This window comes from Pelodiscus sinensis, chromosome 1 (genome assembly GCF_049634645.1).
Source record: "Pelodiscus sinensis isolate JC-2024 chromosome 1, ASM4963464v1, whole genome shotgun sequence".
Taxonomy (NCBI): Eukaryota; Metazoa; Chordata; order Testudines; family Trionychidae; genus Pelodiscus; species Pelodiscus sinensis.
The window spans coordinates 120,677,121-120,701,978 of NC_134711.1; the positions used below are offsets into that span (position 1 = coordinate 120,677,121).

Consider the following 24,858-nt stretch of genomic DNA (forward strand, 5'->3'; position numbering starts at 1 on the left):
GCTTAAAGGAGCTGTAAGTCAAAATAAGATCCACTGTGCTGAAACTGCAAACATTCATTGCAAAGACACTCCAAGAGAAGAAAATAGTGATCTAAAATGTTCTAAAAAATAAATGGAAAGCCCATTCGAGATTTTATGATGTGGTATCCAGAGTCTTCGCAAGAGTGCATGGACTATTTCAACCACAGAAGTCTTCCAAGAAGCTATACAGCAGCTGGTTGAAAGTTGTCCAATAGAAGTCTCAACTGGTCAAACTAAGCATTCCCTTGATATCTGATCCAACATCAAAATCCAATAACCTCTGCTAGCATATAGTCTTGGAAGGATTAGATTCTTTTAATCAATAAGTGTCAGTACACATCACTGTGCACAAACTAACGAAAAATACATCCACCAAAATAAAAGTTTACAGATACACAAAGAAAAATGCTTTCAAAAGGTCTTTTAATCTCAATGCCAATGGTCATTAAATTGTCTGACCTCCCCTGTAACTTCCTGCAACTGTGAGTATTTAAATAGGTCAGAATGGGGAAAAATGCTTAAACTCAATTTTTTTTAGAAAATATAAACATAAAAGCTTAAAAATAAATATTGATAATATCCATTAAGATTGTAAAAAAGACAACAAAAATTAATTTTTGCCAAGCCTACTTGTGAACTAAGCATATAAAATCATCAACTACCTGATGGGAGGCCTGATCCCACCACAGCATCACAAACCAAGTTATCTGATAGTGCAAGATCACAGTTATCGAAATATTTAAATATCTTCCTTCACCCATTTGTCTCTGCTTTGCCACAGATCAAAGCCATAAGTATTAGTCACAAAAGTACTTCATTATAGAACACTGATCTTTCTCTTCTATTATTCCAAAGCTCTTATACTCATATATTTCTTAACGAACTTCAATGTTATAGCATTTTAAGTATCTATTTTATGAAGATCAATACATTCAGTACATTTTAATACAATTATTTTCACTGACTAAACATCTCCATTGAAGACAACTTTTTATTTCAGAAGGTTGAAAAATCTACTAGGGGAGAAGCTGTTCTAGATTTGATTTCAACAAAGGAGGAGGAACTGGTTCAGAATTTGAAAGTGGAAGGCAAGCTTGGTGGAAGTGATCATCAAATCACAGAGTTCATGATTCTAAGGAATTGTAGAAGAAGGGAGAACAGCAAAATAGAGACAAATAATTTCAGGAATGCAGATTTTGGTAAGCTCAGAGAGCTGGTAGGTATAGTCCCAAGGAAAGCAAGATTAAGGGGAAAAACAACTGAAGAGAGTTGGCACTTTTTCAAAGGGACATTATTAAGGGCCCAAAACAAGCAATTCCGCTGTGTAGGAAAGATAAAAAGTATGGCAAAAGGCTGCCTTGGCTTAACCAGGAGATCTTGCATGATCTAAAAATACAAAAGGAGTCATAAACAGTGGAAACTAGGACAAATTACAAAGGATGAATATAAGCAAACAATACAGGTATACAGGGCAAGATTAGAAAGGCAAAGGCACAAAACGAGCTCAAACTAGCTACAGATATACAGGGAAACAAGAAGACATTCTTTAAATACATTAGAAGCAAGAGGAAGACCAAGGGCAGGGTATTCCCAGTGCTCAGTGAAGAGGAAGAAACAGTAACAGGAAACTTGGAAATGGCAGAGATGCTTAATGACTAATGCCTAACAGTGAACGCTAGCGGGAAGGGGTAGATTTAGAAGATAAAATAAAAAAAAAACGAACAAGTTAAAAATCACTTAGAAAAGTTAGATGTCTGCAAGTCACCAGGGCAAGAACAACCCAGGAAACTACAGACCAGTCAGTTTAACTTCTGTGTCAGGAAAGATAATGGAGCAAGTAATTAAGGAATTCATCTGCAGACACCTGGAAGATAATAAGGTGATAGGTAACAGCCAGCATGGATTTGTAAAGAACAAATCATGTCAAACCGATCTGATAGCTTTTATTGATACGATAACGAGTCTTGCGGATAAGGGAGAAGCGGTGGACATGGCATACCTAGACTTTAGTAAGGCATTTGATACAATCTCACATGATATTCTTATCAAACTAGGCAAATACAACTTTTTGTAAATGGGGCTACTATAAGGTGGGTGCATAACTGGCTAGATAACCGTTCTCAGAGTAGTTATTAAAGGTTCACAATCCTGCTGGAAAGGCATAACAAATGGGGTTCCGCGGGGGTCTGTTTTGAGACCGGTTCTGTTCAATATCTTCATCAACGATTTAGGTATCGGCATAGAGAGTACACTTATTAAGTTTGCAGATGATATGAAGCTGGGAGGGGTTGCAACTGCTTTGAAGGATAGGGTCATCATTCAAAGTGATCAGGAGAAACAGTCTGAGGTACATAGGATGAAGTTTAATAAGGACAAATGCAAAGTATTCCACTTGGGAAGGAACAAATCAGTCTCACACATACAGAATGGGAAGTGACTGTATAGGATCGAGTACTGCAGAGAGGGATCTAGAGATCATAGTGGACCACAAGCTAAATATGAGTCAGTGTGATGCTGTTGGGAAGGGGGGGAAAAAAAGGCAGCAAACATGATTCTGGGATGCATTCATAGGTATGTTGTGAGCAAGACAAGAGAAGTCATTCTTCCACTCTACTCTGTGCTGATTAGGCCTCAGTTGGAGTATTGTGTCCAGTTCTGGGCACCACATTTCAAGAAATGTGGAGAAACTGGAGAAGAGCAACAAGAATGATTAAAGATCTAGAGAACATGGAGGAAGACTGAAATAACTGGGCTTGTTTAGTTTGGAGAGGAGAAGTTTAAGGGAAAACATGATAGCAGTTTTCAGGTATCTAAAAGGGGGTCACGAGGAAGAGGGAGAAAAATTGTTCTCCTTAGCCTCTGAGCAGGGGCAGCCCTTGAGTATAGGCTGTCTCCTAGGGCGCCGCCTTCAACAAGTAGCCCCATGATGACATCACACCATTAACAGCTGTGCAGGCGGGGGTGCCAATCGTGCGTGCCACAGCCTGCCTCAGGCCACCCCTGCCTCTGAGGATAGGACAAGAAGCAATGGGCTTAAACTGCAACAAGGGAGGTTTAGGTTGGACATTAGGAAAAACTTCCTGTCAGGGTGGTTAAATACTGGAATAAGTTGCCTAGGGAGGTTGTGGAATCTCCATATCTGGAGATATTTAAGAGCAGGTTAGTCAGACATCTATGAGGGATGGTCTAGACCAGGCATGTCCAAAGTCCGGCCCACAGGCCAATTGCGGCCCGTGTTCCGGTTTAATACGGCCCCCCAGGTAATTTGGCAATATCTATCTTTTATTGCCCCCAACGAATCCCCGAGCGCCGCTCAGGACTAAGGATGAGCTCGGGTGTGTTTGCAGCTCCACGTACCCGAACCCGCCGGGAAGCTGACAGCACGCAGCGCTAATCACAGGTACTGAGACATTTTCCCGGTCTGCAGCTGCAGAGATCAGGAAATGTCTCAGTACCTGTGATTGGCGCTGCGCGCTGTCAGCTTCCTGGCGGGCTCGGGCACGTGGAGCTGCGAACACGCCCGAGCTCCTCCTTAGACTCTTCACCACACACAGCCACAAAGGCAAGAGAATTCTTGTTGGGCAGTGTATTAGTGCTCGGACAAACACACTTAGACCAAAACCTCTGGCACTGCGCTCACATGATCCCTTCCCCTTCTGGTCAATTTCAAAAATGACAACTGTAAATAAGAGAAGGAAAGTTGACAGTGAGGGCCGCCGCTTCCAGGACAGGTGGAAAGTGGAATATTTCTTCACTGAAATACGGAATCACTGTGTTTGTCTGATATGCCAAGAGACTGTGGCTGTTTATAAGGAATTTAATGTCAAGAGACACTACCAGTCGAGACATAGCACATACGACAAGCTAACAGGGCGCGACCGCAGTGAAAAGTTGAAGCAACTTGAAGCTGTTTTAATGTCACAACAGCAATTTTTCACAAGAGCCCGTGAGTCAAATGAAAATACCACAAGGGTGAGCTATGAGGTGGCAACGTTAATTGCTAAAAATTGCAAATCTTTTGCTGAGGGTGACTTTATCAAAGAATGCGTTATGAAAATGGTTGAGAATATCTGACCCGAGAAGAAGCAAGAGTTTGCCAACATTTGCCTGGCTCGTAACACTGTAGCACGGAGAATTGAAGAGATTTCATCAGATATTAAGAGACAGTTGACATCCAAAGGAGTGGATTTTGACTTCTTTTCAATAGCCTGTGATGAAAGCATGGACCTGACACAGCTCAGTTGCTGATTTTTATGAGAGGGGTGGATGATGAAATGAATGTGACTGAAGAGCTACTTGACCTCCAGAGCCTTATGGACCAAACAAGAGGAAAAGATTTATTTGTTTCTGTTAGTTCTGCCATAGATGACATGAAACTGCCTTGGAACAAAATTACTGGGATTACTACTGATGGGGCACCTGCCATGGCTGGTGAACAAAGTGGATTATCAACCCTAATCTGTAACAAGGTGATCGAAGGAGGCAAAGCTATTAAACTCCATTGTATCATTCATCAACAAGTTCTCTGTGCTAAACATCTCAAATATGATCATGTTATGAAACCGGTGCTAAAGACTATTAATTTTATTCGCTCTAAAGCCCTGTATCACCGCCAGTTTAAACAGTTTCTACTGGACATCCAGGCTGAATATGAAGATGTTTTATATCACAACGATGTAAGATGGCTCAGTCGGGGGTCTGCACTGCAGCCTTTCTACTCTCTCAGAAAGGAAATCGGAGAATTCTTGGAAACAAAGGGACAACCAATGCGAGAACTATCTGATCCTATTCGGCTGGCTGATTTGGGGTTTCTAGTTGACATAAAGCATCTAAATGTACTGAACACGAGTCTTCAGGGGAAAGATGCAGCGGTGAACCAGCTTTATTCACACCTCAAAGCCTTTGGAACAAAGCTGCAACTTTTCATAAGGCAGTTGTCACAAACACAGCCCAATACCATACATTTTTCAGCGTTGCAGGAAATAATGAACAGTTTTCCACAGGACAATATCAGTGCGCAAACGAGCAGGTATGCAGCAGACATCGCATCTCTGGCTGGGAAGTTTAAACCGCGCTTTCAGGATTTTGCAGCTATTGAAAGGAGATCAGCCTTTTCTCCTCTCCATTCTCTGTTGACCCCGATGATGCTCCAGATCAGCTGTAGCTCGAGCTCATTGAGCTGCATTGTGACAGCGAGTTACGCAGTCATCACCAACAGCTCTCTCTTGTGAAGTTTTACCGCCAACTGGATAAGAGCCGGTTTCAAGACATTCGAACATTGGCTAAGAAAATGCTGAGCTTGTTTGGCTCAACATATATGTGTGAGAAGACATTCTCTGCAATGAACTTTAACAAGAACCACGTGAGGACAAGACTAAGTGACTCTCACCTGCGTGACATTTTGCGCATCAAAACCACTGCCTTTGAACCAGACCTAGCCTACGTGCTGCAGTCCAGATCTCAGTTTCACCCTTCACATTAGTGCAGGCAAGTTTTTTTTTCCAATTGAGATGAATACATTGTAAAATCTCAGTTAATGTCAGTTGGTCTAAATCAGTTATAAATATATTTGGACACAACATGTATACTTGGTGTTATGTTCCTGTTCATATTTTTTTAACTTAAAAGTTGACAGACAACCTTTATTACCAATAATATGTAATGTACTTTACAATGTTCCGGACATATATTTCAGCTTCCTGGATTTTTTTTTCATCTGGCCTTCAGATATGAAAGAGTGATTTAACACCTGTTTAGATTTGTCATCCACGTGACGAAATGAAAAGTATGCCGTTTGCAATAAACTTTGCATAAAATAGTTAATTTGCATTTAATTTTAATAGTTCAAAGAATGTCAGGCAAAATGGTCGGCCCTCACGCATGTTCACTTCATCAAATCTGGCCCTCTTTGAAAAAAGTTTGGACATCCCTGGTCTAGACAGTACTGGGTCCTGCCATGAGGACAGGGGACTGGACTCGATGACCTCTCGAGGTCCCTTTCAGTTCTAGTGTTCTATGATTCTAATTACAATACCTTTTCAGTACACAGGCTGAACTTCTCTGGTCCAGCAGGATCCCATATGCTGCTGGACCAGAGAGCCCTTGCAGCAGAGCCCCAGTGCCAGGCTGGCCTCAAAGCTGGGAGCCCAGCAATCTGACAAACCCCAGGAGAGCCCAGAGTTCATTTGCAGAGGGGCCAAACTTCCCTGGTCTGGAAAACTTCCTCCTTCGGGACCAGTTAGGTCCCAACAGTGCCAGACCATAGAGATCCAACCTGTACTCTTTAGCTTTCATCAATCTCTAACTACAGAATGAAGTATTTTACACAGACATCCCTAAAGGTCAGAAAGATTAACCAGTTCAATTGCATACCATATCCTACTAAAATGGATGGAGTTTGTGATGTTGTGTCCACATTTTCATTTTATAAACTTTTAACGTGACAGAACTGGGCCAAAAATTAAAGGTCACTGCTGTCTTCAGAAGTAGCCTTGAAGTTTAAAATAACCACACATTTCTCGTACACTGCTACAGTCTTCAGTTGCTTAACTTGGTGCACAGAAGTCACAGTAATATGTAGAAATGAGATTTAGATGCAAACAGGATAGCGTGTAATAAAGTGTTCAGGTTACCTCCCAGAAGCTATCACTAGAAACCTCTACTCCAACAGAATCATCATATGATCCAGACATTTCTGTGTTTGGAGAGCTTGCAAGTGTTCAGTGTTCTATTACCAGCACCAGATCTTCAAAATCTGTAGGGAGGAAAAAAGAAAAACATTAGTAAAAATTAAATTTACCTGTAAATTTATGATTTTCATGATTCATTTCTGCCATAATTATTAGTCAAAAAGTTAAATGTCACAAGAAAAATTTCATTGTCCCTCTAAATCAATATAGGCTTAATTACTGTTTTATTTAAGAAATCAAATAAAACCATCTAGATAGTGAACACACTTGCAGAAGTAGATATAGAAATTCCTACTCTCCAGGCACTGTAAGGCCCAATATCCCAGTCAGAAGTTGGTTTAATAAATGTTCAAAAATCTTCTATCTTCCTGTGTGTAAAAGCTGTCCTTTATTAGTGCACCCATAATTATTTTTCCAGAAACCACCACAAAAGTAAAGATAAAAATTACAGCATTCAATACACCTCTGTTAGGTAGTACAAAACAGACATACAGGAAGCCTGCTGCAATGATCTCACAATCTAAACATCTCCCTCTTATATTACTGATAAGATGTACAATCTAACACACTTCCTAATGCCTCTAGGCCAAAATTGGTATGTACTATGTCAGGGGTAGCCAGCCTACAGCTCTGTGCTTAAAGCAGTGGTCACCAACCGGTAGATCCTGATCTACTGGTAGATCTTGAAGCCTTTGACAGGTGATCCTGACTGGTTTGGTCAGGAGGCTATCAAGCGCTGGCACGTCATCTGCCCCTCAGCACTGTCATGATGCTCCTGTCCTCTGCCTTGGAGCTACCTCCCAGCCCTGGGAGTCTCTTGCTTACTATGCAAGGCAGAGGAAGAGGGGCGGGAGGTGACTGATGTCTGGGTACCCCTCCCTTCATCCTATACCCCATCTCCACAGGGCAGAGGGGGGCCAGGGATGGAGAGAGTTTGCTGGCTGCTTTTGGGAGTGGTGCAGGGCCAGGGCCAGGGCAGGGGTGAGACTGTTTTAGCTCCCTGCACCACCACACCAGCAGCCACCTGTGATAAACGGTGCCCAGCTGGAGCCTACATTTCAAACCCTGGCACAAGTCCTGAATCCCTCCTGCACCCCAAACTCCAGCTCTAGCCCTGAGTCCCCCTGCACCCAAACTCCCTCCCAGAGCCTGCACCTCAACTTCCTTCCCCAAGCTCATCTCAGAACCCCTCACACTCCAAATCCTTTAGCCCAAGATCAGAAACCGCATCACCCTCCCTCGCACCCCAGCTCTCTACCCCCAGCCTGATAAAAGTGAATGAGGATGAGGGAGGGAGAATGGAGTGAGCAGGGGTGGGGCCTTGGAGAAAGGCTGGGAAGGAGGCCTGGCAAGGATATTTGGGTTTGAGGTGGATCCTGGATTGCACTTAAATTCAAAAAGTGATCCCATGCTTAAAAAGGCTGAAGACCACTGGCTTAAAGAAATGCAGCTTTTGCTACTTCTGCGTATGCGCCCCAGCACCTGGAGGGAGAAGTGCATGACGGAGGCGGCTCCAGGACCCAGGCATTGGGTTAGAGCGAGGGGAGAGGGGGTTGGCGGTGCTGGGCTGGGCTCTGGGGAGAGGGCGGGGGGGAGGCATTGGGTTAGAATAGGGGAGGGGGGCACCTGACTCTGGGGGAATGAAGAGGGGGGGTGTTAGAGCAGGGGGCTGAGGGTGCCTGGCTCTGGGGGAGGGGTGGGGCATTGAGTTGGGGAGGGGTGGGAGCTGAAGCACCTTAAAAAACAACTAAGTCTACATGGACTTAGAACAAGGCAGACAACACAGATGTCATACAGTAAAACTCCATTAGTTCGGCATCCAATGCTCCGGCATTCCTGATGGTCAGGCACCATCAGGAACCCGGAAGTGTTCGGGGCAGCCAGACAAATGGAGCTGCTCTGCGCCCAGTTTCCCTGATTCAGCCGCTGCTGAAACTGACCAGCAGCTGAATCGGGCAAGCCAGGGGCAGAGCAGCTGGGGTGCTGCTGGGTTGGTCCCGTAGTGCTGCCCCTCGGGGCTGCGGGATTAACCCGGCAGCACCCCAGCTGCTCTTGGGGACGCCTGGTGCAGAGCAGCCGGAGTGCTGCCGGGTTGGTCCCGCAGCGCCGAGGGCCAGCGCTACAAGACCAACCCAGAAACACCCCAGAGCAGCTCTGCCCCAGGCTTCCCGGAGTCTGCCACTGATCAGTTTCAGAAGTGGCTGACTCTGGGACACCTGGGGCAGAACAGCTGGGATGCTGCCGGGTTGGTCCCATAGCGCTGCCCCTCGGCGCTGCAGGACCAACCCAGCAGCACCCCAGCTGCTCTGCCCCTGGCTTCCTCCATTCAGCTGCTGCTGAAACTGACCAGCAGCGGCTGAATCGGGGATGCCTGGGGCAGAGCCAGACTTTCGGACGGGGGGCTATGAGGGGTCTGGGGTGGCTCCCCCTTCTGATAGTCTGGCATATTTGATAATCCGGCACCCCCTGGGTCCTAAAGGTGCCGGATTATCGGAAGTTTACTGTATTTAAATTCCAGGGCTAAAAAAGAATCAGCATGTACCTGGTTTACACGGTTTCTTTAAAGAAAATTCAAAGGCTATTGTTTGCCAGGCTGAAACAATTATTCTGAGATATGAGTCTCTCCCTTATTGTTTTTGAACCTCTCATATTTGCAATCTGCGACAGACCTGAATTTTTAAAACCATAAAAAAAGCTATAATCTTCGTAAGTAAAAAATAAGAGGAAACCATACCAGAGATCAACAAGCTAGAATGAAACAAGCACTTCAAATTGTGCCAATTTACTTCTCAGTTCAGTTTAATTTTAAAAAACTCACAGGACATAATAGGGCAGTACTGTTAAATTGAACATACATGGTGGGGATGCTTTTTTTTTAATTTGATGTTTGTTCCTTGTCAAGTTCTCTGAAGATCTATGGACTGGCTGTGAATTTAAGTGACTAGTGACTTTATTGGTTTTTGTCCAAAATGTCCTGTAATATTTTTATCACTACATTTTGTGTACTATATCTATCTAGATAGATATATTTTTATATAATACATGGCTCTTTGCACTCTAGCCACAGCTATTTTGGTTCTTCATCTAACTGGTTGGCCACCTCTGTACTGTGTCAAAAAGCAATCTTGAGAGAGAGAGAGAGAGAGACAGAGAGAGAGAGAGAGAAAAAACCATTTGTTAATTCCCCTAGCAGCTGAAAGACCTGGACACTTTTGCCCTTTGACAAGTTTTACCATATCACAATATGTGCTCTTTTACCACTTAGCATAACACTATGTTTTACAAAAATACTAATCACTAAATCTAAAAAAGGTACGCCATATCTGTTTCATGACACTGCTGATCCTTCACACTACAAACAACAGCTGAAGAGAAAGGAATGTGTGATGTATGTTCCCTGGACAGAGGGTGTTTTCTTTGGAAGATACTAGACAACTGAATTTAACAGTACTATTTCTTTAAAACATTTAATAACTAGCTGTTAGCAAATTCTCTTTGACCAATATCACAATTAAAGTAATTGTTGCATGATCAACCACTGCCTCTGTAGCCAGAAGTATTGACAAGGTACTTTTTCATGAAATACACACAAAATAAGTCAATGTCACTAAAATATAGGTAGTATTAGTAGATTTTTTCTAATTAGTAAGACACCATGCACAAGTATTTAACTAACATTTCCTAAAAAAGAAATTGATTAGAAGAAATCATTCTGCCAATATAAAAGATGAACAACAGTGCCTTCAGGTAAAAGTCAACTTATTTTCCGCAAGTGTTCACTTAAGCTGAAAATATCAATTTTAAAAAGTCAACATTCCTTTGAACAACAAGTAGCCATCCTGTGGCACCTTACAGATTAGTAAATCTAAGGTGCTACAGGACTACTTGTTTTTCAAATTACAGACTAAAACGGCGACCCTTCTGATTCCCTTGAAGTTCTATCAATTGATGTGGCAGTGCGACTATTGAAAGAAATGCACCCCTAATACGTAACTAGAGACCCATCGTTTACATGCAATAGGACTGATAACATCTCTTGAGTACTCATCTTTTAAACATGTCCTAATATCTAACCTCAATTTTCCTTCCTCCAGATTAAGCCCATTACTTCCTGTCCTATCTTCAGTAAACTGGGAAAAGAAATTGTTACCCTCTTTATAACATCCCTCAGAAATATTAAGGACTGTTTACCAGATCCCCCTTCAATCTTTGCTCAAGGTAAATATCCCCCTCTTTTTTAAAAAAAAATCCTTCCTCCGTAGGTCAAGTTTTCTAATCCCATCGTTTTTCTAGCGATCCTCTGTATTGGCTCAAATTTGTCCACATCCTTTTGACATGTGGCATCCAATACTGGACACACTACTCAAACTGAGGCCTCACCAAAGCTGAGTAGAATGGGACAGTTACTTCCATTTTCTTACATGAAATGCATATAATAAAACCCAGAAAGATATCTCCCTATGCAATTGCAACAAAGTGTTCGTTTACATTCAATGTGAGCCCACTGCGAGCCCCAGATCCTTTCCTACAGTACTACCACCTAGCCAATTCCTTACTTTGCATTTGATTTTTCCTTCTTATATGTAGTACTTTGCACTTTATCATTGAATTTTATCTTCTTGGATTACTGAACAATACTCCAATTTTGTTACGGTCCAGAGGAATTCTAATCCAGTCCACTTCAGCTTGGCATTATTTTAAAATTTAACTCCATTTTATTACCTAGTTAGTATTTCTTTAAAATAAAACCTTAATACAGCGAGTGTGGGAGTTTGTTTGGTTTCCTCAAATCCACAGCAAACAGGCTTCTTAAGAGAGTTATTTTACTGGTCACTAATGTTAAATTTGGAAAAAAGGTTCTGTAGTAATGATGTAATATCAATTCACCTCCAGTTTAAAGAGTTCAGAGTATTTTACTTTAGGAACGTCAGTTGATAAATTAGCTGGAAAACTGAAGAAATCAAGGCAGCAATAGAACAATATTTCCTAAATCGATTCAGAGAACAGGTGTTTGTGGTTTTTTAAATAAAACTGCATAAAACAAAAGCTATCCACTTTTTCCCACAAAAGTATGAAAATAACTATGATTGAGGAAATTCTGTTTAATTGTAAAGTTTATACATGCCAGATACGATGCTATGAGAAAGTATGAACAAGCATATTAAGGGAAATATTATGAAGTCATGGCAACAACTAGCACAGAAACTCTAATTGTACAGCACTATTTAAAAATAAACCAAATACTGACATACCAACATTAAGCAACAATGAGTCATGCTGGCCACTTGAAATATATTTACTAGAACAGACAGTCCTTTAAAACACATTTCTCTTTAGGGTTTGGTTCTCTCCCCTCACAAACCAATTCAAAGGTTTGCACAAGAGAAAAGTCTAAAATTCGTGTCTCATACTTTTAAGTGTATTAACCACAAAAAGAGTTAAAGTATTTTATGCCCAGTTTTTATTCCGTCAATCAAGAATACCAAACGGGAAGAGTCTGACTATCTATGCAGAATCAACTTTTCATCAAGTGTGCCTGGTTATCCACCAAAAAGGGGGGGGGTCATGCCTGTAATATGTAGATTTATACTTCTCTCTTAGAAAGGTCAAGCAACAGAACACTCATACTGAAAACCCCTTCTTTTTTCTGGATTTCCTGAGTAGTTCAGCCTTTTTGACATAGCCAATGAATTGCAATATAAAAGGAAAAATGTAGTGGTTTCAGAGAAACTGAAAGACTAAAAAATGGCTCCTTCAGCCAGATGTTCCCTTATGTAACTTTGGGGAAACTGTGGCATCTCCAAATATTTGAAGGTTCAGTAGTGAAAAGCTTATTTTTCCATGGCAACATAAGGATGTAAATCATGGGAAATGAATGATGCTAACAAGAAAACTGAAGCCTTTGATTGGTGCTGTAAAGACTTTTGACTATTCCTCAATGGAAAAAACAAATGATTTTGCTAAAAACATCGGGGCTACGTCTAAACTGACATGATTTTCCGCAAATGCTTTTAACAGTAAAGTTTTTCCGCTAAAAGCATTTGCGGAAAAGAGCATCTAGATTGGCACGGACGCTTTTCCGCAAAAAGTGCTTTTGCGCAAAAGCGTCCGTGCCAATCTAGACACAGTTTTGCACAAGAAAGCCCCGATCGCCATTTTCGCCATTGGGGCATTTTTGCACAAAACAGTTTTTAGCTGTCTACACTGGCGCTCTTGCACAAAAGCATTTGCGCAAGACGGCTTTTTCCTGAGCGGAGCAGCATATTATTTGTGCAAGAACACTAACAATCTTACTTTAGATAGTCCGTGTTCTTGCGCAAATTCAAGCGGCCAGTGTAGACAGCTGGCAAGTTTTTCCGCAAAAGCAACTGCTTTTGCGGAAAAACTTGCCAGTCTAGACGCAGCCTGGCTGTAGCAAGTTTGTCAGAAATCAACAGGGGTAAACTTATGTGTTTTAATCACATCAAGCATAGAGCTGTAAATAACCTCAAGAAATTGGCAATGGAAAGAGTGGTGGCATGTCATCATAGTAGGGAATGACCAGCAAGGAGATAGCATGCAGCAGATCACTGGATACTGAGAGCTGAGAGTGATGGATCCAGGCAACTTCCAGAAATTCTGCTATGGCAGCAGTCAGCAACCTGTGGCACGGGGGCCAATTTTCTGTGGCACACAGGGTGGGAATTCAGCCCTGCGAGCCTCAGGACTGCCATGCAGCTGCAGTACCAGCTTTGGCTTCCAGCTGGAAGGGAGGACAGGGCAGGATAGGTGTATGGCGTGGGGCTGGGGCAGCCCACTCCTGAGAGCTATGGGGTTAACCTTCTTCTTCCCCCCCCCCCCCCCCCCCATGCTACAGGCTCTGCCTCCTGCTCTGGTAGGGGAGGGGTCAGAGCTGGGGCTGCTCCTCAGATCAGGATTGGGCAGTCAGTCACGTGGGATGCCGGGGCCCGGGCTGCAGCGCACTGCACCCCATGGGTTGTGTGCGGGGGCAGAGAGCCCCTCCCCCAGCACCCGGCTGTGCCTGGCCAGGCTGGAACCAGCCCCGAGCAGCCCCAGGCTCTGCCCACCTCAGTCCCAAAGCCACAGCCTGAAATTGAGGGGTGAGCCCTGGCAAAGGGCTGGGCCAAGCAGGGAACGGACTCTTTTGCCTCACCCCACTGCTGCTGCCGGGGGGAGGCTGCAAGTCCCAGTGCTGCTGCCCTGCTAGCGTGCACGCTGGGGGCACAGGAATGGGGTGGGAGGGGTGAAGCAATCTGGTTTGCATTGGCCCAGGTGATCCATGGGGTGTGAGGCGCGGCACGGCCCAGGGCAGGAGGGTTAAATCTTGGCATGCCACTTGAGAAGGGTTGCCCACCTCTGTGCTATTTTGTCACCAGTATTCAGACATAAATAAATGTTGATAATTTTGTCTGCCTTGCAAGTTATCTTTCATCCAAGGCAGATATTGATGTAGAACTCCAACATCACCTGAGCTGTGCCAGTGCAGCCTTTGCTCATTTATAACACTGGGTTTTTCAAGATCACAGCATTCAAACAGACACCACGTTTCTTGTTGATCAATCCGTCATTCTCTCAACACTGCTGTATGGGTCTGAAACCTAGGCAAACTACAGACATCACTTGAAAGTCCTTGAGAGGTGTCGCCAACACTGCCTCCGCGACATCTTGAAGATCAAATGGGAAGACAGGCACACCAATATTAGTATTCTGGAAGAGGGAGAGACCACCAGTATCAAGACAATGGTGATCTATCAGAAGCTTTGCTGAACTGGTCACATTGTTCAGATGCTAGACCATCGCCTCTCAAAACCGGTCCCGTTTCCTCAGCTGAAAGAAGGATACCGTAATGTGGGAGGACAATAGAAACATTATAAGGACTTGCTAAAAGATAACTTAATCAAGTGCAACATTGACATTGACACTTGGAGGCACTCGCCCAGGATTGCTTAAAATGGAGAGAAGTCTTACACAATGGCTCCCTTCATTTTGAATTTGTCCACCGACGAGCTGAGAAGGAGAAGAGACACAGGAGGAAGGAGAGACTGGCTACTAGTCATGGTCAACAGCCTCCTGCTGTTCCTGGAAACATCTGTCCTCAGTTATAGAATTTCAAGTATTGGCCTATTCAGCCATCTGAGAGTTCATATCTCCCTTGGAAGAGGACCATAGTTGGCAATGAGTGATCTCCCAACATCATTCAGACATGAATAAATGTATTTGTATTATTTTCATCCTAGGAAAACCTGGGAAAGAACAAGTCAGATGACTGGGACTAGACACTGTAGCCAACCTTTTGTTTTCCTTTGCCGCAGGGGTGACAAGAAGAACCTCTTGCTTCCTCTTCAGTTAGGAACTCCCAGCAATAATTCCCTGGACCCACTTCTTTTTGCCCAGTACTGAAATCCTTGTGTACACCCCTTGATGAGGAGACTGAGTCTGCACAGCATGGGGACACTGCTGGAGAAAAACTGCTATTCCAGATCCATGCACATGCTGCTAAATTTGAAAAATGGACACTGACGACAACGAAGCCTCTTAGGAGGGACCAGGCTCCCAACTTGAGCATATCTGGGGACTAAGTACTGGAAGCAGGGGAATAGGTCTGTGGACAGAATGAAGCAACCTCTGTCTGAGCAAACAGCAGGCTGTTGAGAAAACCTCTGGAAGAAGGGAGGACAGATCTCAATTCTGTACTCCGTGCTCCTTGACTACTTCTCCCACATCTAATTCAGCTCTCTCACCTCAAGCACTTCTAAGCTGTAAGGAGCAATGGCATAAGAAGGCCCACAGTTGTAGCCATGCACATATCTACCACCATAAAAGGGGGAGTTTGTCTCATTCTTTAGAGAGGTCTTGAAGTTTTTCCTGTAGATGTGGGTTCTGAAACTTCCTTCAGGATCCAGTGTTCTTGCTCCTAGTTCAAGGCAGGGATTTCATGAAGATACTTGTTCCAGATGCCTCTAGATACCGGACACATTGAGGGATGAAGGGTCAAATCCATACACACACAGCTCTGTCAAATGGCTCACCCAGCTAAATTTCCTCCTTGCAGGGCAATTGAGTTGGGGAACTATTCTGGACAGAGAAGCAGAGACAGGATCTTCTCAACAAAAATCCATCCAAATTTGTCTAGATTATAGGCCTTTGAGGTTGGGGAGGAAGCAGTATGTAGGCTTGTTAGACCTTATAAGCTAAATTATCAGAAGATAATGTGTGTGATAGGCATGATCCAATCCTGGAGCTTCTAGAAATGAAGGGCCTCTGTGGCAAAAGGAGCAGGAATTAAGTGTAGGGAGACCATCTCTCCTGCACTCCCTATGCTTCCCATCTGGTACACAGAAGGAGGTGGTGACATGGCTGGAATTCAGAAGAATAAGCCAAGGGACGACTGAAGAATAGGGCAGGAAGATGGGACACAGAGGTAAGCTGCCGGGAGTACATTTTAGGGGGAAGAGAGCGCGCATTTGGAGTGGAAAAGATCTAACCCCAATATAGCACATTCTGTTCCAGAACCTGGAAATAGAACCAAGATTCCAAGTTTCAACATTCCTTTGTTGTCTAGCTAACAATTGTGAAACCCACTGGCATATTGTGTGTCATCCCCGTCTTGTTGCTAGTCCCCAGAGGATAAAAGTGTGTGCTACCGATATCAGTTACTCTTGTAACTGAAATAGAGGCCTGTACAGTAAATCTAAATGATCCACTGGAGGGGGGAATTAACATGATGGAAGTGAGCTCTTCAGGGTTTGGTTTGTTTTTTTTAAACTTACATCCAAAAAACCCTATATTACAAATACATTAATGATTAGGGGTTTTGAACGGGTCCCATATGAAGAGAGGCTAAAGAGACTGGGACTTCTCAGCTTAGAAAAGAGGAGACTGAGGGGGGATACGATAGAGGTATATAAAATCATGAGTGGTGTGGAGAGGGCGAATAAAGAAAAGTTATTTATTAGTTCCCATAATAGAAGAACTAGAGGACACCAAATGAAATTAATGGGTAGCAAGTTTAAAACTAATAAAAGAAAGTTCTTCTTCACACACAGTGTGTAGTCAACCTGTGGAACTCCTTGCCAGAGGAGGCTCTGAAGGCTAGGACTATAACAGAGTTTAAAGAGAAGCTAGATAATTTCATGGAGGTTAGATCCATAAAAGGCTATTAGCCAGGGGATAGAAATGGTGTCCCTGGCCTGTGTCAGAAGCTGGAGATGGATGGCAGGAGACAAATCGCTTGATCACTGTCTTTGGTCCACCCTCTCTACGGCACCTGGTGCTGGCCACTGTCAGCAGACAGGCTACTGGGCTAGATGGACCTTTGGTCTGACCCAGTATGGCCGTTGTTATGCAAAAGTCAAGCACTCAAAAAAGTTAGAAAGTACCAGAATAAAGGTTACCTATGTAAGTGAAATTCAGCCCCTTATGTTGATGCTTTAACATAGTCTAATCATATGATCGGTAGTTTTTTCCTCATTCTGTGTCCTGGATACACAATGCTCAGGAAACGAACTTGGCTGTGTATAGTGAAATAGCAGATGTACTTGGCATTGCTCGGGTGTGTAAATGACGGAATGGTCTTTATGGAAAAGTGAAAAATATACATGTGCTATTTCAACTATTATATTTTTCTAAAATAAAGAGTGTTCAGAAGTGAGAAGGGGAAAGGAGTAGGTGGCTTAGGGCAGAGGGTTGTGAGGTGGCAGTTGAGCGCAGGGGAGCGAAAGGAGCTGCTGAAGCCAAGGCAAGTGAAAGTGCAGGACTCAGGTCAGGGGCTGCTTACTGGGCGGCGGCAAGAGTGGTGCTGCTCCAGCAACAACTCCTCCCATGGAGCCAGAGCAGCACTCCCCTTACAGCAGTCCTCCCCTAACTGCCCTTCCCTGCAGTCTGTTTGCAGGTGGGGACCAGGCTTCAGAGGCTGCTGCCTCCTCCATCTGCCTTCCCCCCAAGTCTGCAGGTTGTCTGGGGGTGGGGAGTGAGGATCTGGGGAGTGCCCTCCCTGCAGTTGGTCTTTGGAGGGGACAAAGCTCAACCCCCCCCAACTCTGATAGTATCCCAGGGAAGGGGTAAGCTCTGGGAGTTGCTCCCTCCTGCAGCTGACCCCTGACGCATATCTGGGCAGAGGCCAGACTCCAGGTGCTCCCCCACCCCCAGCAGCCTGCAGACTCTGGAGGCTGCTCCCGAGGGGAGGCAGGCTCCATGTTTGGGGAAAGAGGGACACAACCAAACCCTGACCTTGGCTTAAGTTAGGGTAAGAGGAAGCTGCATATCAAAATGTGGTAGTCCTAGTTCTTAATGTTTAGGAAGCATTCTTGAACAAATGGACAAAGTGATTCACTCTCAAATATATAGACACGAAACTGTTGTCTGTAGGACCTCTGCCTCCTTTGTTGCAGCTGCATGGGGAGGGAGGGAGGAAGGGAGGGCGGGGGGCTACATGTAACCATGACTCATCAATTAACCCTTTACACGTTTACACTTTTACATCCCTAGCAAGCAGTGGAAGGGTTAGTAATGGTAGACAGACAATGACCTTCTGCGCTTTGGCAAATTCTCTGGTTTGACATGGGTGAGGTCTCCAGGGTGACCTCAAGACTAGAGAGGTTCAACCTTTACCATATTGTCAGATCACTGAGCAAGCAAAAAAAAAAAAAAGTACTGCCTCTATAATCACCATGCCTTTTATCTTTCTTCCCCATCCTCATCCTGTTCCTTTTCCTTATCTCTGCACATCCTTCATGGCAACAATTCCCACTCATTAGCTTCACCGTTAATCCCTTCCTATTCATCCATGACCAGTTGAAAAAAGCCTACTATGAAGTGGTTTAATTGCACTACCCTCTAATTCTATAACACAATAAATTTCATGAAAACATAAGCCTCAGTACTTATTTTGCAGAGACAGTTTTATTTTAGCTAACAAATTATGACAAGACATATGTTGTACATTAAATTGCTAAGAGAGATCTACATAGTTTTCTATGCAGTTAGAGCTATTTAGAAACAAACACATGAAGGTTGCTATATCTACAGTGCTATAAAATGAGCCCAATTTTCCTCACTTTGTAGCACAAGTGATATTTCTGGCACATAAAAAGAAAACTCAAACATGCATATTTATATACAGTTACAGTGCTGCTTGATACAACTGGCCTAGATGTAGTAGCTTTAGCTATTTTAGGAGATAGGTTGATATCTTATGGACAATTAATTTCCATGACTGAATGATGGCAATGCCATTTACATAACAAATGGATGCAGTGCAGTCTGCAAAATTCAGACTCATTAGCTGAACCACAACTCCTGCTGGTGGCTACTCTCACTTTTTTCCTAAAATATTAGCTATAAGAGAACTAAAACAGATAACTAGGCATAAGTACACACTCAAAGCATTGTAATTTAACTACTTCTTGCTAGTAAATCAGTTGAGAGAAGTGATATTAATCAACATACAGTAAAACTCTATTGGTCCAGAATCCAATGCTCCAGCACTCCTGATGATCCGGCACCATCTGGAACCCGGAAGTGCTCTGGCTGCCGAACAATTGGAGCTGCTCTGCGTCCGGCTTCCCCCATTCAGCCACTGCTGAAACTGACCAGCAGCTGACTCGGGGAAGCCGGGGGCAGAGCAGCTGGGGTGCTGCCGGGTTAGTCCCGTAGTGCTGCCCCTCCGGGCTGCGGGACCAACCCTGCAGTACTCCAGCTGCTCTGCCCCAGGCGTCCCACATTCAGCCGCTGCTGAAACTGACCAGCAGCGGCTGAATCGGGGATGCCTGAGGCAGAGCCAGACTATCTGAAGGGGGGGGCTATGAGGGGTTTGGGATGGCATCCCACCCCACCCCAGACCCTTTATAGCCCCCCCCCTTCCGATAGTCTGGCATATCTGACAATCCAGCACCCCCTGGGTCCTAAAGGTGCCGGATTATCAAAAGTTTACTGTACATGCATTCCTTTCACAGACTGTGACAGCACCAGCAACCCTGGGGACAAATTGAGCCCGGTTGCCGGGGGGGGGAGGGGGGAGGGAGTGGTGAGGGGAGGAGAGTGGAAGCAGAAGAGGCTGGGGTGATGGAGTGGCTGAGGGAGGCAGATGGAGGTTGGAGCCTGAAGTCCAGGGAACTCCAAGGGTTCGAAACTAAAGCTGTGTAGCTGAAGTCTGAAGCCTGCCATTGTGCATCCAGAGCCTGGAGCCCAAAACCCCACAGACAGAGCCTACCATTCCAGGGCTGAAACCCAAAGCCTAAGCCCCACTGCCCCCTGGAAAACTCACCAGCTACATACTCTGTCACTGTTGTGCCCTACGTGTCTCCAAAGGAAGGGGAGGGGGGCAGAACCAACTCCTGCTGATAGACAGAGCAATGGGATTGCATGGGTGCATGTGCATGCGTGAGAGCACGGGTTGGAGCTGTAATACTTTGCCCACCCTTCACCCAGCCAGCTGTGGCGGTCCTGGAAGACACATGCAACCACAGTAGCCACATTTGAGAAACACTGTGCTAGTGTGTCTTTCAGGCAAATAAGGTATTTGAGAGTATTAATACTGCCCTCCCACCATTCCTTTAAGCCAGTGTTTCTCAAAGTCTACGTACCAGCACCAGTACACCTGAGATCTTCCTGACAGTTTAGGAAGGCAGCATTTTCTGGTACCAAGAAAGGTTGAGAAAATTGCTGTACATAACTTCTGTAGTAGTACAAAAATCAGATTCTGATTGTGGAGGAAACAGCAGTCAGGTAAATAGCAGAACGAAAACTAAACTGAAGTTGAGACCTAAGTTACAACCTTTTATAATACGGCTAAAGTATTTTTTTTTTAAAGCAGATATATTAAATCCCTGGAGTATGTTTGATATCTGGAAATCCAGTGCTGCAGCCTGACTCCCTGATCAATGCTTCTGATCAAATCAGCAGTTAATGAAAGCATTACTGAAATGCCCTCAAGAAGTCCACTGCAGAACAATCTATGATGCAAAGTACCTTAACATTTCATATTGAGTCAAGACTATGTAAACAGTAAGTGAGAAATGTTCTTGTTTATGGGTACAAAAAGACACTATAGTCAGTCCGCAAAATTTCAAAAATCTAAATACAATTACTTTTTAGTTCTATGCATCTCAATACACACCAATCAAGTACTGGGGGATAGGGATGTTAAATTTTGATTAATTGACTAATTAGTCAATGCAATTTTCCATTTTATTTGATCATCATATACAAACAACATTTCTAGGAAGCAGTTTAAAATCAACGTAATTAATGACTCAATTTTTTTCTTCATATTTCATCTTCAAGCACAATTTAATACAAGCCATTTCATGGTGAACCTGATGTAACATAGTAGGGTTGTTATTACCCTAACTTTTTCCAAGTCTTTGTTTCAAAAGTCTTTAAGTGATTCTATGTTTGTGAAGCTTTTCAAAGGCACAGAGACTGTGCTGAAGTGTTTGCCAACTAAGGAACAAGAACACCTTTACAAAGGCCAACTACAGTAGAGCAGGGGTGGCCAACCCGTTACAGGTGAAGATCTCGGGGGCGGGGGAGGGGGAAGAGTTGTCAAGCAAAAAAACAAACAAAAACAAAACAAACCTGCTCCTTTAAAAGGAGCCCCCCAGCCACGTTTGGTCAAGGCGCCCCTCCCCAAAGGCCTGCCTCTTTAAGAAACATGTTTAGAGGCTTTTTGGCCACATCAGGCTCCCATCAGCCAACGCCATCCTGAAGATGCCATTTTTAATGGCTGCGCCGGACAGCTCCTCCACCCCTGAAAATGTCTCCCTGTGCTCACCGGGGCAGCTTCACAAGCCATGGGGGCAGCTTTGCGAGCCACGGGGTTGGCCACAGCAGCAGCCTCTAGAAATTCTCTGAAGTCAGAATGTTAACAAAGAGCAGCGCTACCTAGAGTCCGTTCCCTGAAATTTCATGTTCCAGTACTCTCAGTGAAGTCAATATCCTATTTATTAGCTGTGACTATTTCCTTTCAGTTGCAGTTTGCAGAAAAAAGTTTAGAAAAAAAAAGGAACAAAAGGGTAGAAACATGTAAAAAAAATAAAAAGTTACAGGTAAAGAAAGTAAATCAGTTTCCCTCACTGGGCCATGGATGCACAAGACGACACCTCACAGCATTCACTCCTTAGTGCAGTGGTCTCCAACCTTTTTACACCCAAGTTCGCTTTTTAAATGACAGACCAAGCCAAGATCTACCGCCCCGCCCCTTCCTTGAAGCCCTGCCCTCTCTATTCTCCTCCTCTCCATCACTTGCTATCCCCAATCCTTATACTGCTACTTTAAAAAAAAATTCCCACCATTCCTCGCAGCTACTCACCTGTGCTGTTGCTCGGTGAGTAGCTGCTCCTCAAATGAGGAAATCTAATGTAAATACACTGTGCAGGCGTGCAGTTCAGAGAGGGCTCAAGAGCTACGCTTAGAGCCCCTGAGATCTACTGGTAGATCGCGATCTACTGGTTGGTGACCACGGCCTTAGTGCCTCACACATGTGACTCGACCCTCCCCGCCCCCCTTTCAGTTCCTCATCTACATGCAAGTAACTAAGACTCTGAATAGAGGGGTGGCCGGGAGGGTAGTGGAGCACCCACAGGGACACGTCTCAAAAAACAGTCATTATTGAATGAAGTAACTCCCTTTTCTTCTTCGAGTGATGTTCCTGTAGATGGTCCACTGTTGGTGACTACGGTGTTCAACTTGAACGGTGGGAATCGGAGTCATTGTTTGGCAGTGGAGGACAAGACTGCCATAGCCACTGCTGAGTCCGATGCTAGCTGAGGAAGAATTGCATAAAGTCTAGCGAAAGTGTGATCGGAGGACCATGTGGCAACATAGTAAACGTCTTTGAGGGGGACACTGTTCAAAAAGGCTATGGAACCCACAGTAGCATGAGTGGAATGTGCCCGTGATGGGTTCAGTAAGGGTCTATTGCAAAGAGAATGGCATTTGATTATGCAAATCAATAACCACTTAGAAATGCACTGGGCTGAAATTGGTGTACTCTGTGATAGAGCATTCTGTGATAGAGATAAAAAGGCACCGAGATTTGTGGACAGCTTGTATTCTCTCTAAAATGAAGGCAAGTGCCTGCTAAATGTCCAATGTGTGCAGCATCGCATATTTGGGGGGGGGGGGAGGGGGCGAGGGAAGAGATGCATGGGGCTTCAGGTAGAAGGTAGGGATCTTAAATTTAGATTAATTGACTAATCAAACAGTTGATACAATTTGCATCAGTTATTCAATTAGGGCGCTTCAGCCCCAGGGCTGTTACTACAATTCAAAGGCAAAAGTGCTGCCAGGAACATGGAGCAAGCAGGGGACTCAAGCAGTCCCTGGGCTTCATGCAGCATTTCAAAGTGGCAGTGCCACATGGAGCCCACAGTCTGGCCCCGGGCTCCATACAGTGCTGCTGCCGCCGCCTTTTTTTTTTTTTTTTTTTTGGAAGCACCCCTTCCCCGCCACCTTCCTGCCTCTGATAAAAAGAAATGACCAGTCAATTAGTGTCAACTATCTGATAAGCATTTGCCTATTAGATAGTCGACTAGTCATTCACATCCCTAGAAGAAGGTAGGCAACACAATGGGTTCATTAATGTGAAATGAAGTACACATTTTTGGCAACAAATGGTCTGGTAGCACTGTGTTGGTTTTTTGGACAGATTAACTCCACTACCTCCTGAAGCTTCTGAACATTTTTGGCAGAAAGGAAGGTAGTCTCGATCGAATTCTGTCCTTTGTAAAAATCATATGGGGAGTCCGCCATGAGGGCCCCAAGCTCACGGACTCTTCTTACGGAGGTGATGGTGATTAGAAAGGAGACCTTCATAAAAAGCAAGGGGAGTGAAATGGTGGCCATAAGTTCAAAGGGAGCTCTGGTCAAGCAGTTTAGAACGAGGTTCAAGTCACATGAGGGTAATGGAGCCCTATGAGATGGGTATAAGTTCTGAAGACCTTTAAGGAATCTTTTTGTGACTGGGTGTGTGACCCCCCCCCCCCCCCTCCGGATGGCAGCCTGCAGCAAGTGCAGCCGGGCTGATGGCCGAGTGCTGTGATGTGCCGAGTGTGGGCACTCAGGGCACTCCAAGCCAGGACTGCTTTGCAAGCAGGGAACCCCTGAGAACTGTCTGTCCGGGGTGGGGGTCGGGTCCCTGTAAGCACAGCCCTCAGCTAGCCTGAGACAGCAGCTCCACGCTCTAAGTCCTCATCTGATGCCCTGCCGGCACTGCTTCCGGCCATCCTTAACCTCAGTTCAGGGTCCACTCAGTGTGGACATGCTAGTTCGAATTAGCAAAACGCTAATTTGAACTAGTTTTTTAAGTCTAGATGTGCTAATTCCAATTAGCTTAGTTCGAATTAACTAATTAGCTTAGTTCGAATTAGTGCTGTAGTGTAGACATACCCAATGAGATCTTGAAAGGCTTTGAAGAGCTGCTGAGGTAAGTAGGCACAGGTTGAAACCGAGTCTAGGTGAGTGCAAATAAATTATGTCCTGCACTGGTTGTAGAGTAGATTTTTGCTCATTGATAAGAGGGCCAAGACGACCAAATAGATACTTAGTTTTGCATCTCATGGAGATGGTTTCCTCGCGTGACCACCCTTTTATAAGGCAGTCATTGAGGTTTGCATCAACTATTCGATTACTCGATAGGGCGCCTCTGCCTTTGAAGTGTAGCAACAGCCCTAGAGGCAAAAGCACTTCAAAGGCAAAAGCACTACATAGAGCCCGGCGTTAGGCTCCTTGTGGCATTTCAAAACGGCAGAGTCATGGGACTCCCCCACTGATCCTGGACTCTGTGCGGCACTGCTGCTTTGGAACACTGCAGGGAGTCCGGCATCAGGCTCCCCATGGTGTTTCAAAGCATCAGTGCTACACAGAGCCTGGGATCAGCGGAGGAGTCTCCAGCTGATCCCGGGCTCCACACAGCATTTTCAGTGTCAGCGCCATGTGGAGCCTGGCTCCAGGGTCCATGCAGCACTGCCACTTTGAAGTACTCCCTCTTCTTAAGTTGAATTTGTATGTAAGTCGGAACTGGTACATATTGTAGGGGAAACTCTAGCCAAACATTTCTCCAGAGCTCAGTTTTATTCTCCCACACCTCACTTCCCTCAGTCCTTTATTCTCAAGCTGAGGTGTCTGCTGAGAAAAGCCGCTCCGCGTC

The 24,858-nt window shown here is 44.6% G+C and overlaps 1 protein-coding gene across 4 annotated transcripts in view; it reads right to left on the minus strand.

Moving 5' to 3' along the window:
• The window catches only part of PACSIN2 (protein kinase C and casein kinase substrate in neurons 2), a 118,791-nt gene that overhangs the window by 67,042 nt on the left and 26,891 nt on the right, over positions 1–24,858 (minus strand). For all 4 annotated transcript variants that reach the window (XM_075899269.1, XM_075899278.1, XM_014575789.3 and 1 more), the window contains one exon: positions 6,654–6,775. In XM_075899269.1, coding sequence (XP_075755384.1) covers positions 6,654–6,713 — 60 coding nt within the window. In that variant the 5' untranslated portion in view covers positions 6,714–6,775. Of the gene's footprint in view, positions 1–6,653; positions 6,776–24,858 lie in introns of those variants that run through there.